General features: G+C 39.6%; 1 protein-coding gene across 1 annotated transcript in view; it reads right to left on the bottom strand.

Moving 5' to 3' along the window:
• Positions 1-20,194, bottom strand: part of RAPGEF5 (Rap guanine nucleotide exchange factor 5) — a 238,961-nt gene that overhangs the window by 62,938 nt on the left and 155,829 nt on the right. The window contains exons 10-11 of the mRNA XM_007981904.3: positions 13,856-13,974; positions 13,308-13,396 (exon numbers count right to left, since the gene is read on the bottom strand). Of these exons, the coding sequence (XP_007980095.3) occupies positions 13,308-13,396; positions 13,856-13,974 (208 nt within the window). The remainder of the gene's footprint in view (positions 1-13,307; positions 13,397-13,855; positions 13,975-20,194) is intronic.

Below are 20,194 nucleotides of genomic sequence, written 5' to 3'. Positions count from 1 at the left end.
AGGACCCTCTCTTGAGGTCTGAATCAGGACCCCTTTCCAGTGACAATTATACAATGCATTAAACCATAGTATGTCCATATTTCTTTGAAGAAACAAATATATAATTATGGCATTGGGTCTATAGTATCAAAACAAACTAACATAAGCTTCTATTTACAAAATTACATGTCATTTGCCCCTTCTTTGGGACTCAAACTTTGATTTTTTTTTTTCCTAGGCATTTTGCTCCCCTGATATTTTAAAGACGGAACAAAACAATATACAATATATTTGCCAGCTTCACTTGCAGCTAGATGTGGCCACAAGACTAAGTTTTGGTCCATGAGGTAAAAGCAGAAGCCATGTGTGATGGACAAGTGTGCTCTTCATGACTTTCTTCATCTTACTGCCTGGACAGTTATGCTAGTGTCCATCAGGGCCCAGGAAATCAAGTTCAGATAAGGAATCTCAAGACTGACTGACATTAGAGTGCCCTTATCAGCTGTGGACTGTATTTCTCCATACTTATTTTCACATGAGACAGAAATACATTTATACCATGTTTAAATCATCACTAGAGCTTTTCTGTTATATAAAGCTGTGACTACTCACAAATAACACATATACACTGAAAATTTTCAGAAGCTCAAGTACATGATACGCAAATGATCTAGTTCTCAATTTTCTCAATTATCAGAAGTAGGAAAGGTACATTCAAGGAGTGTTAAGTATTGTTAATTCATCCTGATCTCACTACTGTGGACTTTTAGAACGTGCTGACGAAGACACATTGCCTTGGATGTTTGTTTGTTGGTTTGTTTGGAAGAACAAACATCTGCCCTGGGAGACTATCAAACAGTGCAAATTGTCATAATAATTCTGAGATATGCACACTATGCCAATCAGCATTGGCAGAACATGGGTTAACTAAAATTGTTCTACAGAAGCCATCAGTAAATGAAAATGGCTTGCAATGCCTTCAAACACAGATCAAACTGAATCAAGACTTCAAAGGTCACATTTTAAATATCCAGCTCTGAGAAGTAGATCCAAAATTAGGATGAAAAGATTACTCTGTTCTTTTTTTCTTAACAAAACACAAGACATGACAGTAGATTTAAGATCTGTAAGCTGCTACACAAAAGAAAATATGTGATTATCAAGCAAGACTCAAAGAAAACTTAGAGAAAACTTAGGGGGAAAAAGCTCCTTTGCTGTCAGTACTACATAAATTCTTCTTCATAACAGGTGAAGAATATTGAAAGGGATAGAACAAGAAAAAAAATAGCAGAAGCTTACATATACCCATTCATCCAAAACTATATTCATTTTTAGACTGAGAATTTAGGTGGCAATATCCAGCCAGGTATGCGATGGAGAATTTTAAATTGTACTTTTCATGTTCCCACTAAATGAAGCTCATTTAAAGGATTACAATATTTCAAAGTTAGAAGATTCACCAAATATTCTAAATGCTAGACAAGAATGGCAAGTCTGAAGCAGAAAAGGCTAGAGAATTGTTCCGAAAATTATTTTCTGTCACTACGTAGATTATGACAAGATGTTCTGGGATTTTTGTTGGTATTGTTTAGTTTTCCACGTTTCTGTTCACCCATATTTAACAGTTCTAATTTCATATTTATTTTCGAGATTCAAGGGAAGGACTGCCAGCCAAGTAGCAGCCTTAAGTACAAGGCAAAAAAGCTGCAAACTGAATGAAAGAAAAGGTTTCAATCGTAGAGTAAGAAAGCCTGAGGCAGAAAATGAGGATAATGGGAAATGGGAGGGGAAGGTTATAGTGCCAAAAGGCTGATAGGAAAAATGAAGAGAAGCTCAATTATAGGTAGGTTAAAGGCAAACATTCTCCCACACAAAGAATATCTCTTTTAGATACGGGCTTGTCAGTTAGAGCAATTCTATGACATTACACCCTTTCAATGAAGCAATAATTGATTGAAACATGCTGTGAGAGATTAACATGCAGTGATTGTAATCAACAAATTGCCATCCACTAATACTCCTTCCTCACACTTTATACGACTATCTGAAGTACACACTCTTACACAAAAAAAACACTTTGTTCCCCCATTTCCTGATAGAATGCTAAATTTTACTTGAGGAAGATGTCATAAACATTTTAAAATTCAGACAAGGACATCTGATTATCTCACTTTAAATCCAACAACCGTCTGGGGACATGACACAAGATCTCCGAGAGAGAGAAACACAGAAAAGAGAAAGAAGGAGACAGAGGTTTTTCAACCGTTGACATTGTCTTAAACACAGTTTCAAGTAATTTCAGCTGCCGATGTTAGAGTGAAACTATCATTTTGCTAAAATTACTAGGTTGTCAAACCCACAACTGACACAATATCTTGTCTTCATGAATTTCAGTATCTCTTGTTCCCTTCAATTTGCTGCTCCAGAAATGCCCCCACCTAAATCACACATTTAAACAGGTTCCTGGAAATACAGCCAGACACTAACAAAACCACATGCGTTTCTACTAAAGTGCAATATTAAATATGCCCAGAGACACAAAACTTACTGAGAAAATATGGCAATTTACGTGTTTTTAAAGGTTTTAGAACAGAAATTTCCATTCAAAAGAAATAAAACCCCAGTTAGCGCTAACCGAACTGGGAAATGATGCTGTAGAAATTATTTTTGCGAAGAAATAGAAAAGTAATATATGTAGCCTTCTTCCTTAAAGGGTACCTATTAGGGAGACAGGATATCAAGAGAATATTAAACAAGGTGTTATCTATCTCAAATTTATTTTTATGAGGAAAAACAAGTTATATTGAGGATTTATGTTTCAAATGCAGCCTTCATCCTATGTCAAAGAGATTATACAGATGTAAGCCAATATCTTATCCATATAACAATAAAAGCAAGGACTATTATTAGGTCCTCATAGTTTGCCATCAGATTTTATATTTGAGGCCGGGAGCAGTGGCTCACGCCTGTAATCCCAGCATTTTGGGAGGCCGAGGCGGGTGAATTATCTGAAGTCAGGAGCTTGAGACCAGTCTGGCCAACACAGTGAAACCCTGTCTCTAGTAAAAATACAAAAATTAGGTGTGGTGGCACATGCCTGTAGTACCAGCTACTCGAGAGGCTGAGGTAGGAGAATCTCTTGAACCCGGCAGGGAGAGGGTGCAGTGAGTCGAGATGGTGCCACTGAACAGAGTGAGACTCCATCACAAAAAAAAAAAAAAAAAAAAAAAAAAAAAATTACGTTTAAAAATAGATTGTAATTTTATATATTTTGATTCTCTGAAACTTGACAATTCCTGTACATACTAGGGCAACTCTCAGTAGAGTAGAATCTTTTATCACTTGTAATAATTTATCCTCCAGTTGTTCTAGAAAATTAGAAATTTACTTAACTACAAAGAAAGAACTAAAGTTCTCCATGGAAGTCTAGCTAAAAAGATGAGTGTCAAGTTGGGCATTTGAGGTAAAGGGAAAGTATTTCAGGTGAAGCAAATAAATGTAAATAAAGGATAAAAAGAAAACAAAATATGCAAATATGAATGAAGTAGAAAGTCCACTGACTTCTCCATCTTCCATGCTGGCTGCAGTTTACACAGGAAAATCGGGGTTCGGGGGCTGAGGTCGGCACTGAAACTGACTTCGAGGAAGTAAGCAGTCACATGCATATGTCATTTAGATAGAACACAATGTGCAGGAAACCTCCAGATTATCTCACCTTCAGCCTCTAGGACAAAACCTCCACTCTAACCTGTCTGAAAGTGGTTGACATTTTCCTTCAAAGTATTTAAAGAAGAAAGTCCATAAACTGTTAAGATGCCCACGTTTTCCACAATTCTTATAATCTGGAAGCTAAGGATCTAATTTCTAAGGTCATTCTTTCCCCCTCATGTACTCCTTTTTCCATTCCCTATCTTCAGATCCTCTTGAAATTAATTTCCTAGAACCCTATAATACTTCGGTTTGTTTAGCATGCTCTAGACTTCCACTTGACCTTTCCCTTGACAAAGTCTGCTGTAAAATGGTCAACCTTCTGTGGCAAAAGCCACATCTGCGAAGCCAACTGTAGTTTCCCTTTAATTAAATATGACAAGTTTAGTTACCCAATGTCTTATTTTCTACTTTATAAATAAATATACATATACACGCCTATGCATTTATTGTAGTAAATTCCAACAGTGGACACAGAATAAATAAGGGTGGAGGATGAAAACAAATCATAAAAGTAAAGGTTTAATGAAAGTGTTCATCTCTCCACATAGTTCACCAGAAATATCAAGTAATCATTGAATAAACTAGTCTACATTTTTCTGAGTACTTTCTTATTTGGAAAATTGTAACATTTGCATAACCTTCCATGCTGAAATTGTTTATAAAATTAAAATTCAGATTATAAACTACAGCTCAAATGTGGTATAAACCTGAAAATGATTCAATTAAAAAAATGCATTCCAATGATCCATTCTTATTCTAAATCAAGACTGTTTCCCTGAAAGGTCTGCTATACTCATATTAAGTATATCCTTACCCATTAAATATCTTCCTTTGCCCATTGGTTGTGTTGTAATGAAAACTTCCACATTTCCATTATTAATCAGTGTATGTTAATGATCTTATGCTTCGGCTGGGTCTCACTTCACTTCACCTTGCTTCATTAACAACAAGGGTATTAATTAACCCACAATCTACTGGCAGTGTAAAAGCATCAATTCCCTTGTTATCATACATAATATTGCATGTTCAAAGGTGGTGAGAATAGATTAACCCAGAAGATGAGCACCTCAAATGAAATCCACAGTCAAAATTTAATTTTTAATCACTTCTCTTGTGAGTAGTCTGATACAGTGTCAGCTGGAACTAGGACCGCTCTCTCTCTCTCTCTCTCAACCTTTTTGAAGCAGTTAGCTCACCCAGTGGCCATTCTGCTCACAGCTGGAATCCAAGAAGCAGGTCTTTGTGCTGGAGATTAGAACGCCCTTAAGTGGGTACTGAAGCACCTGATTTGGGGCTTAAAGCTTGAGTTGAATGGTAGATTTTTACTTCAATTATGCTTTTCATCCATGATTCCAGTCTCTAGCAAAAATAATCTTTGGGATAAAACTCAGAATATATTTGGGCTCATTTCCTGATTCAAATGGTAGCTCTATCACTGAAGCAAATGAATTAACTTCCACCTTGGCTTCTATGTCCATCAAATGGGGATAATTATCTTGCACAAGGATGTCCATCTAATGGGACAAGGTTTGAATAAATAAATTGGTGTCTGGAGTAATCTTTGAACCTGGTTCTCATAGCTAGAAGGGTTCTCAAATGTCATGTGGCCTAAAGCCTCTGCTTTTATAAGTGAAATAACTGAGAAAATTTATATACAATTCTAATTATCTCATCACTTTGTCAACACTAATTTATAAAGCCTTTCAATGCTTCAGTTATGGTCAACAAATACCATACATTACATTCTCCATATCAGTAATTAGGAGAGAAGCTCAAGGAACTACCAAAATCCAAACCAAACCAAAACAAAAACCACAGCACACACATTATAAAGTAGAACAGAAATCATATTCTAACTTGAGAACTTTTTCTCTCTTGACACCATTTTGGGGATTTGTACTGTCACTGTGGACAGCTGTTTCAAGTCTTTGCTTTATCTGGAAAAACAAGCCCTTACCAAACAGTGGTACTCTTCATCTGCATCTGACGCACACCCAGGGCAGCTGGAATTTGTGCTAATGAATTCAGTCTTTCATTGATTTTTTTTTTATTAGCATGTATGCAAACAAATTAATCTAATTTTTTTTTTTTTTTTTTTTCGAGACAGAGTCTTACTCTGTCACCCAGGCTGGACTGCAGTGGTGCAATCTCAGCTCACTGAAACCTCCCCCTCTAGCATTGAAGCAATACTCATGCCTCAGCGCCACCACTTCTGGCTAATTTTTGTATTTTTAGTAGAGGTGGGGTTTCACTATGTTGGCCAGGCTGGTCTCAAACCCCTGACCTCAAGTCATCTACCCACCTTGGGCTCCCAAAGTGCTTAATCTAAGATTTTAAAGTGACAGTTTCAAAAAGCTGAAAAAGACTAAGTAGCAGCCCAGTCCAGTTATTTGCCTTGGATAAAGCGATCTTCACAGTTTAAGATGGTAAAAGGTTGATATCCTTATTAAACATTTCCACAAATGTAGATTCTATGGGTTCTAACAATAGTGATTTACCATCTGGGGATACCTATACATACTTCAAATTTCTTTTGTTATTTTTAAAATTTCAATTAAGTGTGTTTCTTTTGATTCTGAAATTTGTTGCATTTGACTAGAGGTTTCACATTAATTCTTAAAATACTTTAAATACATTAAAATATCCTCCAGCTTTTTTATTTTCAAAGACATGGATATAGTTATCCCAAATACGTGCCTATAATGATATTGGCTATTTAGCAACCCATCATCTAATATACAATATTTTCTTATTTTGTTTATTGTCTGATTCTCTCCAATAGAATATAAGCCTTCAGGAGGGTAAGTAGTTTGTCTATTTTGTATCCCTGGCATTTAGAACAGTGCCTATGCAATTGGAGGTCAAAGATATTTAAAGGAATTAAATAAATAAAGGAACTAAATTTTTCTAATGTATTCATTCAGGTGCATGCAGAAATTCAATAACTAAAAATGTACTGTTACATTTTTTATAGAAACAGTATATAAAGCTAAAAGTTAAGGAATTGCAGGGAAATGACTAGTAGAAGAGATATGATGTAATATATTTCATCACTGAGGGAAAACTGCTGCTTTTCTCCTGCAACACTATTTCTGAATATCCCAAAATGGCTTGGTAATAAGACTCTGCAAATGGAATTTAGTAGTAGGGTGATAAATCAAAGCTATTCTTTAGAAATGTTATGGTATAATTTCTCAAAGGAACTTAAAAAGTTTCCCACTGGACAAGGTTATATAAAAACACAGTTAAATCATCACCAGGTATGGCCACTCAGCCTTAGATTCTAAGCTTAATACCCTGTCAACATTCTAACAGCTCTATGAGGCTGAAGAAAAGTAGCAGTAATATGAAATTAGACCAAATTTCCTAAGCCCTCGTGCAAGGGCTGCACGAGGTGTTTTCAGCATAAAATGACTTTGGAGGTCACCTACATGAATTCTCAGGTCTCCCTCCCATTTAAATTCTACGGTTCTGTAACATATTTTGCAAGGAAAGAAAATATAGATCCCTTTGAATCAAAGGGTTTTAGTGATGAAAGATACTTCAGAGATCATTTCATTTATTAATTGCTCAAAGTCTCTGGCTGTTTTTTTAATGGAGCCCAGATCTGGTACTCAAGACTTTAGAATCTCATTTTAGTAACCTTTCTACTCTACTATGTGCATTTTCTCCTTTCTTAAAACATGATTTCTCTCAGAAGCATTCTTGGCTGTGACACCTAAGGACCACCCAGGAATTTGTGTCATGTGACACAACCCACAAAAATCCAAATGGTTTTTGTTCACTATAGTCACATCTTCTCATTCCAAGAGATGAAAAACCAAACATTTTGTGTGTCCGGTACCTCTGTGCCCTCTGATGGTGTCCTTTTATCCAAAACCACTTTAATGCATGGACTGGCAGTGTAGGTTTGTCAGTTATGAACTTCTCAGGCTGCAGAACTCCAGGGCAGGGGCCAGCGGACATGAGGCTGGACATACAGTCCTGTCAGAGGAGTTGGAAAGGTGGAAAGAAGTTCCCAATTCTCTGTATATCTATAACCATTGGAAACCTGGAATTGGTCTTTCAAAACGTGGAAGTGAGACAATGTTCTATTTCAGTGGCTTTCAACTTGGCTGCAGATTGCATCACCTGGGGAAGTTTTAAAGGCCTTAAGGCCTAGACCCCAACTCAGCCCAACGGAATTAGGATCTCAGGACATTGCTGTTTTGTTAAAAGCATCCCAGGTGCTGCTAATGTGCAGCTACAGATAAGCTACACTGGTCTGTTTATTACATGACCTTACAGAAATAAAAAGATATAAATACAAGATTATTCCATGTACATGTGCAATTGTACAAAATCATGAAAAGACTTACTGCCATCTAAATATTTACCTACCCTCAAAAAGTTTTAGTACTGCAAAAGACATGCTGCTACAGGGTTATTATGGTCTGGCAACCTGGGAGGAAAAGCCTGGAATAGAGGCACCCAGCATCATTCCAGGAATGCTAAAAGGCAAGGTAAGCAAGGAATAAGTTCACTTACATTGTCTTCTATCTTTCCAAGGAGAAGAAGAAAGATATTCTTAATTTTCCTCCATGAAAATTACATAATTAAATATCAAGGGATTATCATGAGCTTGGTGTTGGCAGGAGACAAAATTAAAAAGTTAATAGAAAATGAGGTACCTGCCCTCGCTTTACTCAATGTTTTCTCAGTGCAATGCTTAAAAAACATCACAGCCGGGCTCAGTGGCTCACGTCTGTAATCCCAGCACTTTGAGAGGCCGAGGCAGGTGGATCATGAGGTCAAGAGATTGAGACCATCCTGGTCAACATGGTAAAACCCCTTCTCCACCGAAAATACAAAAATTAGCCGGGCGTGGTGATTCGCACCTGTAGTCCCAGCTACTCGGGAGGCTGAGGCAGGAGAATCACTTGAACTTGGGAGGTGGAGGTTGCAGCGAGCCGAGATAGTGCCACTACACTCCAGCCTGGTGACAGAGTGAGACTCCGTCTCAAAAAAAAAATAAAAATAAAAAAATAAAAGTCACTAGGTTGACCATCAAGAGCTTCTGGACTGTATCAGTTGAGTGAGACACTCCTATAATATAAAACAGCCACTTTCACAGAGGTTGTTTCCTCTTTAGAACAGTAACGAACTCACTCCTTCAATCACATGCTCAACCTACTATGTGCTGCTAAATGCCAACCCCCCAACACTGAGGTATCTCTGAAAGAATCAAGGCGGGTTGTATAGACATTTCCACACAGAGGCATGTTAACAGAATATACTGAATGATAACCTCATGAAATTTAAAAAAAAAAAAAAAAAGGCAGCCATACCTAAAAGAAATCAGGTCAGGCCTAATGAGAATCAGCTGGTAGGCTTTACCTATTCCTACTATTCTCTGTTGGCTTTTTTTTTTCTTGGAAACCTGTAATCATAAGTACATTTTCTTCAAAAAGATGAATAAGGAAATGGGAAATAACATATTTCCTATGTTTTCCCTAAGGTAGACCTGTCATAACATAGATTCAGAAAGAAAAATCAATAAGAAGGCGTTTCTCCATATAATCCACAGTTTTCCCCCTGCTTTGAAACAGAAATCATCATTCACTACAGAAGTATCTGTAAGCAAAACACACTTTATCCTCTCTAGGCAGGAGAAAGGGTTAACTAGGTACAGTCACTAGCAGGACCACAACAGAGCAGGACTGGCTGGGCCCAAACTTGCTTCCCCATCCCTCCAACTCCTCTAACTCACTGCTCCTTGTTTCTTTTTCTTTCTTGCCTTCCTTGTAATTCTCTCATGTAAATCTCATGCCCAGTGATGTTTGCCCCATTTCTGGGAAAAGATAAAGCTCCAAAAACAACTTGATTTTCCTCTAACACTTCAAAATATTTCAAGGCAAAACCTGAACCTTGGGGGAGAAAAAAGGAAATCTTTGAAAACAGCTTCAATCACTGTCCAGGTTCACAAATATCTAGTTACCAGACTCAGTTTTCCTACTTTAAACAATGAAGAACTATCGGACAAAAGAAGAAATGTTGAAAAATTTAGATGACAATGAATTTCATTCCTGCTTGCTCTCAGGGAGTGTTACTGCTAACTTAGTAAACAAAAAGGGATCTTGTCACAGATGAATGAACATTTCAAAACTGGCTGCAAATAAAGACCCAAATGCCTGGTCAGTTTGCTTGTTTCTTATCAGCCCTTCCCATTGATCTTCTCTTTAAGAGTTTAGGAAATTCACTCGGCCAAGCACGGTGGCTGATGCCTGTAATTCCAGCACTTTGGGAGGCCGAGGCAGGCAGACCACGAGGTCAGGAGTTCAAGACCAGCCTGACCAACATGGTGAAACTCTGTCCCTACCAAAAATACAAAAATTAGCAGGGCGTGGTGGTGGGCCCCTATAATCCCAGCTACTCTGGAGGTTGAGGCAGGAGAATTGCTTGAACCCGAGAGACAGAGGTTGCAGTGAGCCAAGATCATACCACTGCACTCCAGCTGGGTGACAGAGAGACTCCATCTCAAAAAAAAAAAAAAAAAAAAGAAAGAAATTCTCTCATTCACTCATGAGTTCCTTCATTCCACAGATATCACTGGATGACTTCTTGTTCCTTTCACTACCAAGGAGGAAGCCGATGTACTTGAGGGATTATGAAAATAGATATAGTAGGGGTGCGTGAGTCAACTCATTTAGGAAAATCATTAGTAGGTTGCTTTCATCTCTAGAATTATTTTTCCTTTAAAAAGCTTGATTTGCTGATAGAATACTATATGAATTGTTTAGTTGTTTCCTATTCTATTCTTGAGTCCAGAAACAACAGAAATACCTTATTTTAATAGCCCTGGCATTCTCCTCCCTGCTATAGTCAATGGAGTAAACTTTAGTCGTATGTTAACATCAATCAGTAATCACTTCCACTTGTCCTATGGGAGCACAGAGGGCCTCCTCTATTGGGTCCTGCACCTACATTTTCACAAATTAGTGACTTCTGTGGGAAAGGGATGAGAAATTACTCACATCTCTTGTTCAGTTATACTCCCCAGCCTCTGGTGGGTCCAAAAATGTAAGAATCCAGAACAGGCTCATCTCAGTCTCCAGGACCATTCCTTGTCTCCCATGGACCCTCTCCTCCTCACTGCTATTGGGCCATGTGGAGGGCCACCATATGGCTGCACGCGGCCCCAGATGGCTCCATCTCCCTAAAAGGGGCGCTCAAGAACATAAAAATGCTGCTGTGTACTTTTATTGCAGCCCCTTCTCATTTTCCTCCATCTGTCCTCCATATGGTTTATGCAACTCTCTTCAGCTCCTGCACACCCCGGCCTTTGATAATGAGGGTTGCTTACCTGACCGAGATAAAGAACTAGAATTCACCTTTGTCAGCGACAAGGGGTCCTGTTACTTTAAATAACTGATTCACTTAGTATTTGAGCTATCAATATCTCCTTTTCTTCAATTTGCACACATTTATTTTATATTTATTGTATTTCTTATAATCTTATTAACAGAAACCACATGGTGGCTTTTCTGTTGTGTTTTCTCCAAGTGTCGTTCTTGAAGTTTGGAAGAGCTACACTGACTTCCACTTAGGCATCTCTTTTATATACACATTAATCATTTTCTCCAAAGTTGACTTTTCCATTTTCATAAAATCTTTCTTTGGTGAAAGTTGTTACCACTTTTGCCACTCAGATGTCTCCGCAAAACTCTAACGTTTCATGTGTGTCCTTCCCCCAAACTCTAAGGAAATGAGCAGGAATTAGGTGAGGTGACCCCAACCAACCCCTTCTTCCCCACTTAGGTTGGTGCTAGGAGAGTCAAGCCATGAAGTCCTCCTGGTCCTCTTGGCTTTGTGAGCACATGGCAGAAGTGACATACATGATCCAAAGGTTGGTATAACTGAGAAGAAAGCAAGAATAAGTCACTAGACAGGATGCAAATCACTATATTTCCCAATAGGAGGCAAATTCTGACATTAGCAACAATAATAAGAGTGATTTGTCATTCTCAGTGTTAAGTAGTGGGAACCTGTGAGCACTTGAGCCATTTTCTCAAAAGCAAAGAGAACACAAACTCATGACAATTAAAAAGAAAAAGAAATCAAGCTAGGCCTGGGCAGGTTATAATAATTTCCCTGCTTACTAATGTAACCCAGACACAAAGTCTTGCACTACAGAACTGTAGTGTTATTAAGAAGAACAAAGTATTCAATCTTTCCAAACCACTACTAAAGTGTCTTTTCCATGACACATCATTTGTCTGTATTCTAGCTCAAAACACCTGTGTAAAGCAGTCTGGTAATCAGTAGACTGAAAATTAGACCCACCTTCCATGATGATTATATTTGATGAAGCAGGACATGGGAATAGTGCTCAGATGCACAAAATATTAATCTATAGACATACAAAATCAACCCAGCAAATGCCAAGAGAATATATTTTTCTTTTAGTTGTTTGTTTAGTGTATATAAATGACAACTATTGATTTTGTCTTCAGACATATGCAAAATAGGGTATTTATCTGAATTTTAAAATCACACAATAATTTTACTGTAGGATACATGATTAGGTCATTTTGATACTGTTTTTTGCCCATTTACGTATTTCACACATTCTTGTTTCTCTTATTGTCCTTTATAACGCAATATAAACCCAGACATCACTTACGTTCAGACAAAACTCCAGGGACACAAGCAAATTCTTGTTCCCACCTAAGCTGTCATTTCAAAATCCTTCCTGCATGGTAAAAACCTAAGGAAACTGTGGGTCTCACAGGTGCTATGGAAGGAGCAAAAAGTGCATTTTAGTTAAGGGATCAAGTTGCAAAATGCAGGCTACAGTCAGAGGCCTATTCATTGGAATAAATGCTCCAGCATGTAACAAATCACAAATTCTGGTTAAGAGAAGCAAGTACTCTGCCTTCTGAGATAAAGGAAGTTACCGATAAGTCATTTTGTAAGTGGAATAGTAGTGTTTCCAAAAGTGCATGGGTGAAAAAGAAAAGTGAGTGTTCTACTCTCAGATTAAATTTAAAAAACAAGAAGTCTGATCAGTAAGGCTTTAGTGCATTACAATTTCTGCTCTGAAAAGCTGGGAGTATCACAGTTTGCACCTCAGGGCTTGTTCTGACCAGGCAGTTTGTAAACCACTTGGAAAAAGGCAGAAGTTGCCACTAAGCATGTAGCTGCTGAGTAGTTGCATTAATTGTTGACATTTCAACACAGAGGCTGCTCCCCGCAGCTCAGCACTGCCTACATGCCAGGTGAACGCCTGCTAACCCTCCTCCCCCTTGTATTTCTTTCCATTGAATGTTGCTATTGAATGTTGGTCTCTTGCCAACTGCCTTTAGGTGAGATTTGGGAAAAATTGCCAAAGAAACAAGAACAGCTGCCTTCATATAATTTTCTTTGTACAGCGACTTCCCAGGAAACTGCTTGGGATCTACATGTGTCCATTTACTGGATTTAAACAAATCAGCACAAGGCAAGGGATGAGTCGCACAAAGCATATGCTATTTCTCCCCACCCCGGTTTCAGCTAACAGTGGGAACCTTGCCCCTGAGGGTACTGACAAGGGCATCAGCCGCTGTAAGTCTGGAAGCATGAGCTACTCAGAGCCTTACCTGTTTCTTTGTCCTGGACTTCTTCCAGGTGCAAGTCATTCAAAAGGTGCTCCAAAATCTTCTCCGGGGTCCCGGACACCACCACATATCTGTCAGAGAGCAGAGAGTCCACTGAGTCATCCTCGGTGGAAGACTGCGAGCGGCTGCTCCATTCATCGTCCTCATCCTCCTCGTCGATGTATTTGAAATAAGGCACATCGAAGGTAGGCAAGGGCAGCTCTCGGTCTGAGAGCGCCGCGGCAGAATCTTTCCTCTCCAAATGAGGGTCAAAGACCCTCAGCCGGGAGCTGCCCATTGTGAACGGTTACTAACAAAGGCATCCCCTAAATGCTAAAAGATCTTGCCATCCCTGTCCTTTCACTGGGAACTGAGTCCATCTGGCTGCTAAGAGCTCTGCAGTCAGCTAGAACGCTGGAGAGGCGGAGAGAAAAGAGAGGGAGGGAGGGTAGAGGAGGCAGAGAGCGAGTGAGATGGAGCAAGGGAAGGGAAGGCAGGCAGGGAAAAGGAAACGAGAGCGCGTGCCTCTGTGGCTGCAGGGAAACTCTCACCTCCAATGGCTCTCCGCACTCCCAGCTGTGGGGGCTGGGCCACAGCACTGCACTTTCTTCAGCACCAGGACGCTCTGGTCTTGCTCTTTAACCTGAACAGTCGTCACTTCATCATCTTGCTTTAATTGTGGACAGGGATGATGGATGAGAGAAGGAAAAAGAGAGAGAAAATTAAAAGGGGCAGGGGTGGGAAGGAGCTAACTAAAGCTATATTTTCTAGAGTTGCTTTACAGTATCATCTCTTTAAAGATTCAGAATAAATTAGGAGTCTGGTCAAAAATCTCCCTCTAATATTAAAGTATCCAGGCTCAAATGCTATGAAAACTTACAACATTAGAGACATACATACTTTAAAGGAAATAGAAAACAAAGTGGAGGTGGAATTCAGAGTTTATTTTAAAAACTACCTAAACAATTTAGAGACTACAAAATTCAAAGTTTCAAAAAGCACAACATATTAATTACATGTGTACTATATTCTCTTTTACCTGGCAGATGTTTATTAAACACTCTATTAAAGTTGAATCATACAAAATATACATTATTTAAACATGAAGACAATGAGTAAGCCATATTCCAGTCGTAATCAATATATATATTCATTTACTTTACACCCTTACTTTAAAAGGCAGGCAAGAAAAAAAATAAAACGACCCACTCCATCACTCAGTTCAATTTTTTTTCAGACTTGAGAGGGCCTTCAAATTTATCATGTACTTGTTTTGCCAGAATACAAGCAAAATGGATCTCTAGTTAGAATCTCGTCTAGGCTGAAATTCGGATGTCATGGATGAGTGCACAGACTTTCTTCACCTCAGTCCCTTTTTAAAAAGGAGAGACGGCTGAACCATCATTCATTTCTGCACACACAGCTTCCACAACCCAGAGCGAGTGCGGCCCGCTGACGTGGCTCTGTCACAGAGGACAGCTTGCTGCTGACCCAGCAGGGTGGCCTCCAACTCGGAGCCATGAACACTTTCAGAGTGTTGAGTGTGAAATTCTCCCAGTGTGCAATACCCAGTAAGCATAAGGTAGCCCAGGAAAAAGGAACTGTAAGATGCATGTCAGAAAATCTAGCTTCCCTATTTCTGAGGATTTGAGCAAAAGATTAAAGGAAGAAAAGTTGATAGTAAGTAGGTTTCACCTTAAAGATGATGTCACCTCTTTAAAAAGGGCACTACGTGCTCAGGGCTACTAGCACATTTCCCCTACTGACAGAAAATCCTACCTACCTACCGTCAGGTACAAATATAAAAAAGGATAACCCCACCCCCAACAGAGAAAAAAATATCCAGTGTGCCTTACTAATTGGTTCTACAGGCTAATCAGGGATGTCAATGTATTTTATTCACCTTTCATAAGAACAGGAAGGCACTAATCTTGCCCTAATTGCCAGCCAAATCACTGATAAAATTGTGACTTTACCTCCTGGTATTCTGATTCCTAAGAAAATGCAGTAAGCTAATCATTTAAGTCCTCCAGGATTTTCTTAAAAACAAAAAATATGTGTCATTCTAAATGGCAATATAATTTTATAATCATTCTTTTTTAATCTTTTAGTGGTAAATAATTTCACTATGTAAAACCAATGTATTACATTTCAGCAAGGTCAGACGCATGCAGTTCTGTGGCAATTAATGCTGGATATTCATTGTTAAACTCCCTGAGGACGACAGTGGGACTCCCGTAACATGAATACCAATGTGTAATTGCTATCTTTCATTTCTCCAAAGGGGTTCCTTTGTTATCCATGTGGCTGAAGTGAAATAAGGTGGCTGCAGAGAAATGCATATATTGACCAACGCCCCCCACCCCCCGCCCCCCCAAAAAAACCCCAAAAAACAAAAAAACAAAAAGGCAGAATGACGGTCTGGGATGCTGAGACACACAGAACAAACAAGTAATTCTGTTCTCTGAAAAGACAAAAATATTTCCCTGGTTTCCTTTAATCATGTGCCAATACTCATTTTATATGAGCTTGCTGTCATTCTGAAGTACGTTTTACATTCTATGTGCATGTGATATATGGCATTATTAACTTCCACAGGCCATGCACATACATATGGATGGGAAAGGCTTCTCTAATGCCTGTGTAACTAATATGTATTACATGGCTATGTGCACAGCAGCCACACTCTGCCAGGCAGGGGAAGAGCTGAATCATATTGATGTACTATCAATAGCATCTATGTCATTGTGATAGTTTTCCATTTTGAAGACCTATTAAAAATAAGGAAGAGAAAAAGCAGAAAAATTAATGTACAAAGGGAAATATGTTATCTAAAATTGCCATAAAAATGTAATAATCCTACGTATTACATCTGGCTCTCAAGAAGGAAAGGTAAATTAATGTTTCTTGACCCATGCATGCTTAACTAATTTCTCATCCTGAGAAAGAACAGAAGTACCATAGTTGAGGTTCTGGGTATGAAATTTTATTCTTGTGCTTGCTTGGTTAAGATTAAAAGTATTAAGAGAACTAATAACAGAAAATATATTAAATGACAAATAGTTCATGAAATGCAGGTAAAGTATTAAAACACTTAATTGACATTCATTCAACAAATAGTGAGGGCTTGCCTCCTTTGCATAAGGCACTGTTCTGGACACCACGTGGCAAGTGAAGATGAGTGAGGCAAGTAACCTGCTCTTAACTGACAAGTTAATAGGCTCAATGACAACATAAGTATAACTGGGTGAGCACCCTAAGATGTGGCCAAATGCAAGAGACAATGCAAAAGTAGAATCCATGGGATCTGACGGTCAAAGATAACTATGGGTGACTGAGAGAATGGAAATACCATTAAACAGGGGAGAAAGTGTATGACGGAGCGGCTCTGGTGAGACCAATGCTTCTGATTTTAAACACTGATGTTTCGTACTAAGACAGCCTGCCTGCCACAGATGTTTAGCAAGCAGTTAGAAATAAAGAACCAGGCCTCTGGACAAAGGTCGAGGGTAGAGACAAATTTATGAATTATTTAAGCTTTGGTAATAGATGAGATTGTTAAGGAGGAGCAGGAAAGAGGCAGAACTATGAACATTGGGGATTAAAGGAGCTAAAAACACAGTAAGGGGAAGAAGTAAAGTGAGAGAATATTCGAGTCATGGGGGAGCCTACTTACAGAGAGACCATGAAGACCACTACCAAGATGAGTCAGGAGGAGAGCCAGGAGAGCACTGTATCAGGAGACCCCAGGGGAATGCCTGCCTGACACTGTAACATTTACAAAGATGGTAAGTCTAAGGTCACTTAAGGTCAGGAGTGGGGAAAATGTGTTAAACTGTGAGTGAACAAGGAGGAAGAGAAGACTACATCTTGGAAATTTCATTATAAAGGAAAGAAGTCAGTTTGAAGAGACTCATTCCTCCTCCAAAATCAAACCTGTCTGAAGCAGGCAGTACCAGAGAACCTTTCAGATGGCAAACGCGGAGAATCATCTAGCTTGACACTACGACACTCAAGAAGTCATACCAGTAGCACGAGTTCCAATGCTGTTTGCCCTTAGGTCTGTGAACACATTAACTGAAGATGTTAACTGATAGGAAGGCATTTGTAGCCAATAGCTTGTTATACCTCTTTTCATCTCACAACTTTCTTGGCCTAACACTTATTTATCCCACAAAGTTCACTTCAAGAATCACCTCCTCCAGGAAGACCCCGGTCTTCAGGTTGATCTTGTTGGCCCTTCTGTGTGACCTCACAGCACCACATGTATCCTTCTAATTCAGCACTCTCAGGAGCACTTACTGATGCACTTTCTGTCCCCGCCTTGCCCAAGCTCAGTTGTGGGCAAGTACTCTTATCTTGCATTTTGAATTCCCAATAGTTAGCCAGGTCTTGACATTTCACACTCAATGAACATTTACTGAATATGTTTATAAACAAAGGATGAATGAATGCATTTGCATTTTAAAGTGCAGGTTTAGAGAGCAACACTTTAAATCTCTTTTTTCTTTTTTCGGGGGTGGTGGTAGGGTGGGGTGGGAGGACATTCTCAATCTGTCACCCAGGCTGGAATGCAGGAGCACAATCTCAACTCACTGCCACCTCTGCATCTTGGGCTCAAGTGATCCTCCCACCTCAGCCTCTTGAGTACCTGGGACTACACGCACACACCACTGGCCCAGCTAATATTTTATTTTATTTTGTAGAGACGGGGTTTCACCATGTTGCCTAGGCTGGTCTTGCCTAGACTGAGCTCAAGCAAACTGCCCACCTCAGTCTCTCAAAGAACACCTTAAATCTGTAAGAACACATTTCAATTGGTGAATTGTGATAGAGCCCAGAGAGAAGGGACATTTTACTGAGAGATTCTCTTCCTAAGGAGGGATCGTCAAACTCTGCTGGTGGTCATCAAACTCCACAGGGCACTGGCCTGCCCTGCTTTGCATTCTGACCATCAGCTTAGCTGAGGCACTCAAATAGATTGGGCTAAGCTGAGAAGAACAGCTGGCATGCTTGTTAAATTGGACAATGGCAAAGCTAGGCAAGGAGTTACATATACATCAGATCAGAATGACCTGCTCTAATTCAGGGTCTTAGCCTGAGAGTAGCTCATGTGAGACAGCACCAAGCCTTGGCCACTACTTAAGATAATATATGATAAGTATTTTGTGAAGTATAAAACATCATGCAATTATCAGTTACTGGACCATTAATAGCTAATATAACTTTATTCCATAGTGGTAGAGGTAATGACAACTGAAGAACTAAGGAGACAACACTGCCATATGCAACAAACAGAACTACCAGGAACCGGCAACTGGGGAGGAATCAGCCATGACCAGGCAGATAAACCTATGACAACTAACACTGAGGGCTTACCATACAACATGCAAAGCTAAGGGCTGAAGATCCACTACCTTACCTAATCACTATAATGATCTTATGAGACTAATGCTATGAAAATTCCCATTTTACAAATGGAGACAGGAGCCCAGAGATTAAGTAAGAAAGATCACAGAGCAGAGAGATGGCGAAGCTGAGATTGAACCCAGACAGGCTCGATGCCAGTGCCCTTAACCAGAACCACAGTTGTCCCCTAAGATGGCCAATGCTCTCTATTATAGATGACAACTATCAAAGGAGATGTCACTTTCCCTCGAGCTGACTGCCAGTGCAGGGCAGTCTGTTGGTGGGTCGGGCAACAGGGAGGTCTAGGCCAAAGTGAAAGTCAAAAGTTCTAGCATAGCCGGTTTTTAGTTCTGGATGTCTTGTCTGGTTTGGGAAAGCCCTACAAGGGCTTTCATTCTAAGAGAGGAAGAGAGTTGGCAGGATCTGAGTGCAGTGGTGTGACCATAGCTCAACCAGCTCAGATCGGGCAGTGCTCGAGACCCAGCAAGGGGAAATGAAGTGTCGACCAGACCCGAATCAGTGACCAAGGCAGGAACAGAGCTAAATACGGCAGAGACTGGCTTTAGAGGAAGGCTGTGTTTGTGGGCATCTATGTCTATGCAACTTGAGACATGCAGGTTAAGGCTGGTGGAGATGGGGCTCCCAGTATATAAGCTGCCTCGGGCCTGATGGGCTCAAGAACAGGGTAGACATGAATTATAGACTTTAAAATGGCTAATTTTATGTTATGTAAGTTTTACCTTAAAATTGAAAAAAAAAAAAAAAAAAAAAAAAAAAAAAAGAACTGGGCAGAGATGAGTCTGTGGACACAGATTTGTTGGCCAGAGGACACATGAATCTGCCCCAGGGAGCCACAAAGGGCTCTGAGAAGTATGTCCTGAGAGGTACAGTTTGGGTAACTGGAAGGTCCGAGAAAGAAGAGTTCAGGAGGATAAGTAGCAGCAGATTATTTCCACTCTCTGAGCCACTCTACCCTGTGGGAGAGGAAGCCCTGGAATTACTCATGACGTTCTAGAAAGGTGACTTTCCACTAGTGGGTGATGAGATAAAAGTGACTGCTTGGGTACTAATATAAAGAAGTATTAATAGCAGAGATGGACCCAGCTGTCCCTCAAGCTGAAGCAGAGTCTATCAACAATATCATAGAACAAATGAAGACGATTCTGGATCAAGAGTCAGGGCTATACTTTGCACCCTTTCCAACGCAAAGATTCTACAAAACTAATCTTGATTCCACTTTTCTCACAGAAGCCCAAAGTGTTGGCTCTCCTAAATAGGAAGAAGGCACATGATTTAGCAGTTAGGTATCTCTTCCCATCTTGTACTATGGAAATTCACATAAAGCCTAGCTGACCAAGCCATCAATACCCACATCTGTTTCTGTTCTATAAATGTGGGTACAGCAGATTATAATACTTATCTGAAAAAAAAAAAATCTCCTCTAGCCAAAAAGAATTTTGTTCGAGAACAACCCTTAGATA

This window comes from Chlorocebus sabaeus, chromosome 21 (genome assembly GCF_047675955.1).
Source record: "Chlorocebus sabaeus isolate Y175 chromosome 21, mChlSab1.0.hap1, whole genome shotgun sequence".
Lineage (NCBI taxonomy): Eukaryota > Metazoa > Chordata > Mammalia > Primates > Cercopithecidae > Chlorocebus > Chlorocebus sabaeus.
The sequence above is the reverse complement of the archived record's forward strand: the minus strand, read 5'-3'. Positions and strand labels throughout refer to the sequence as shown.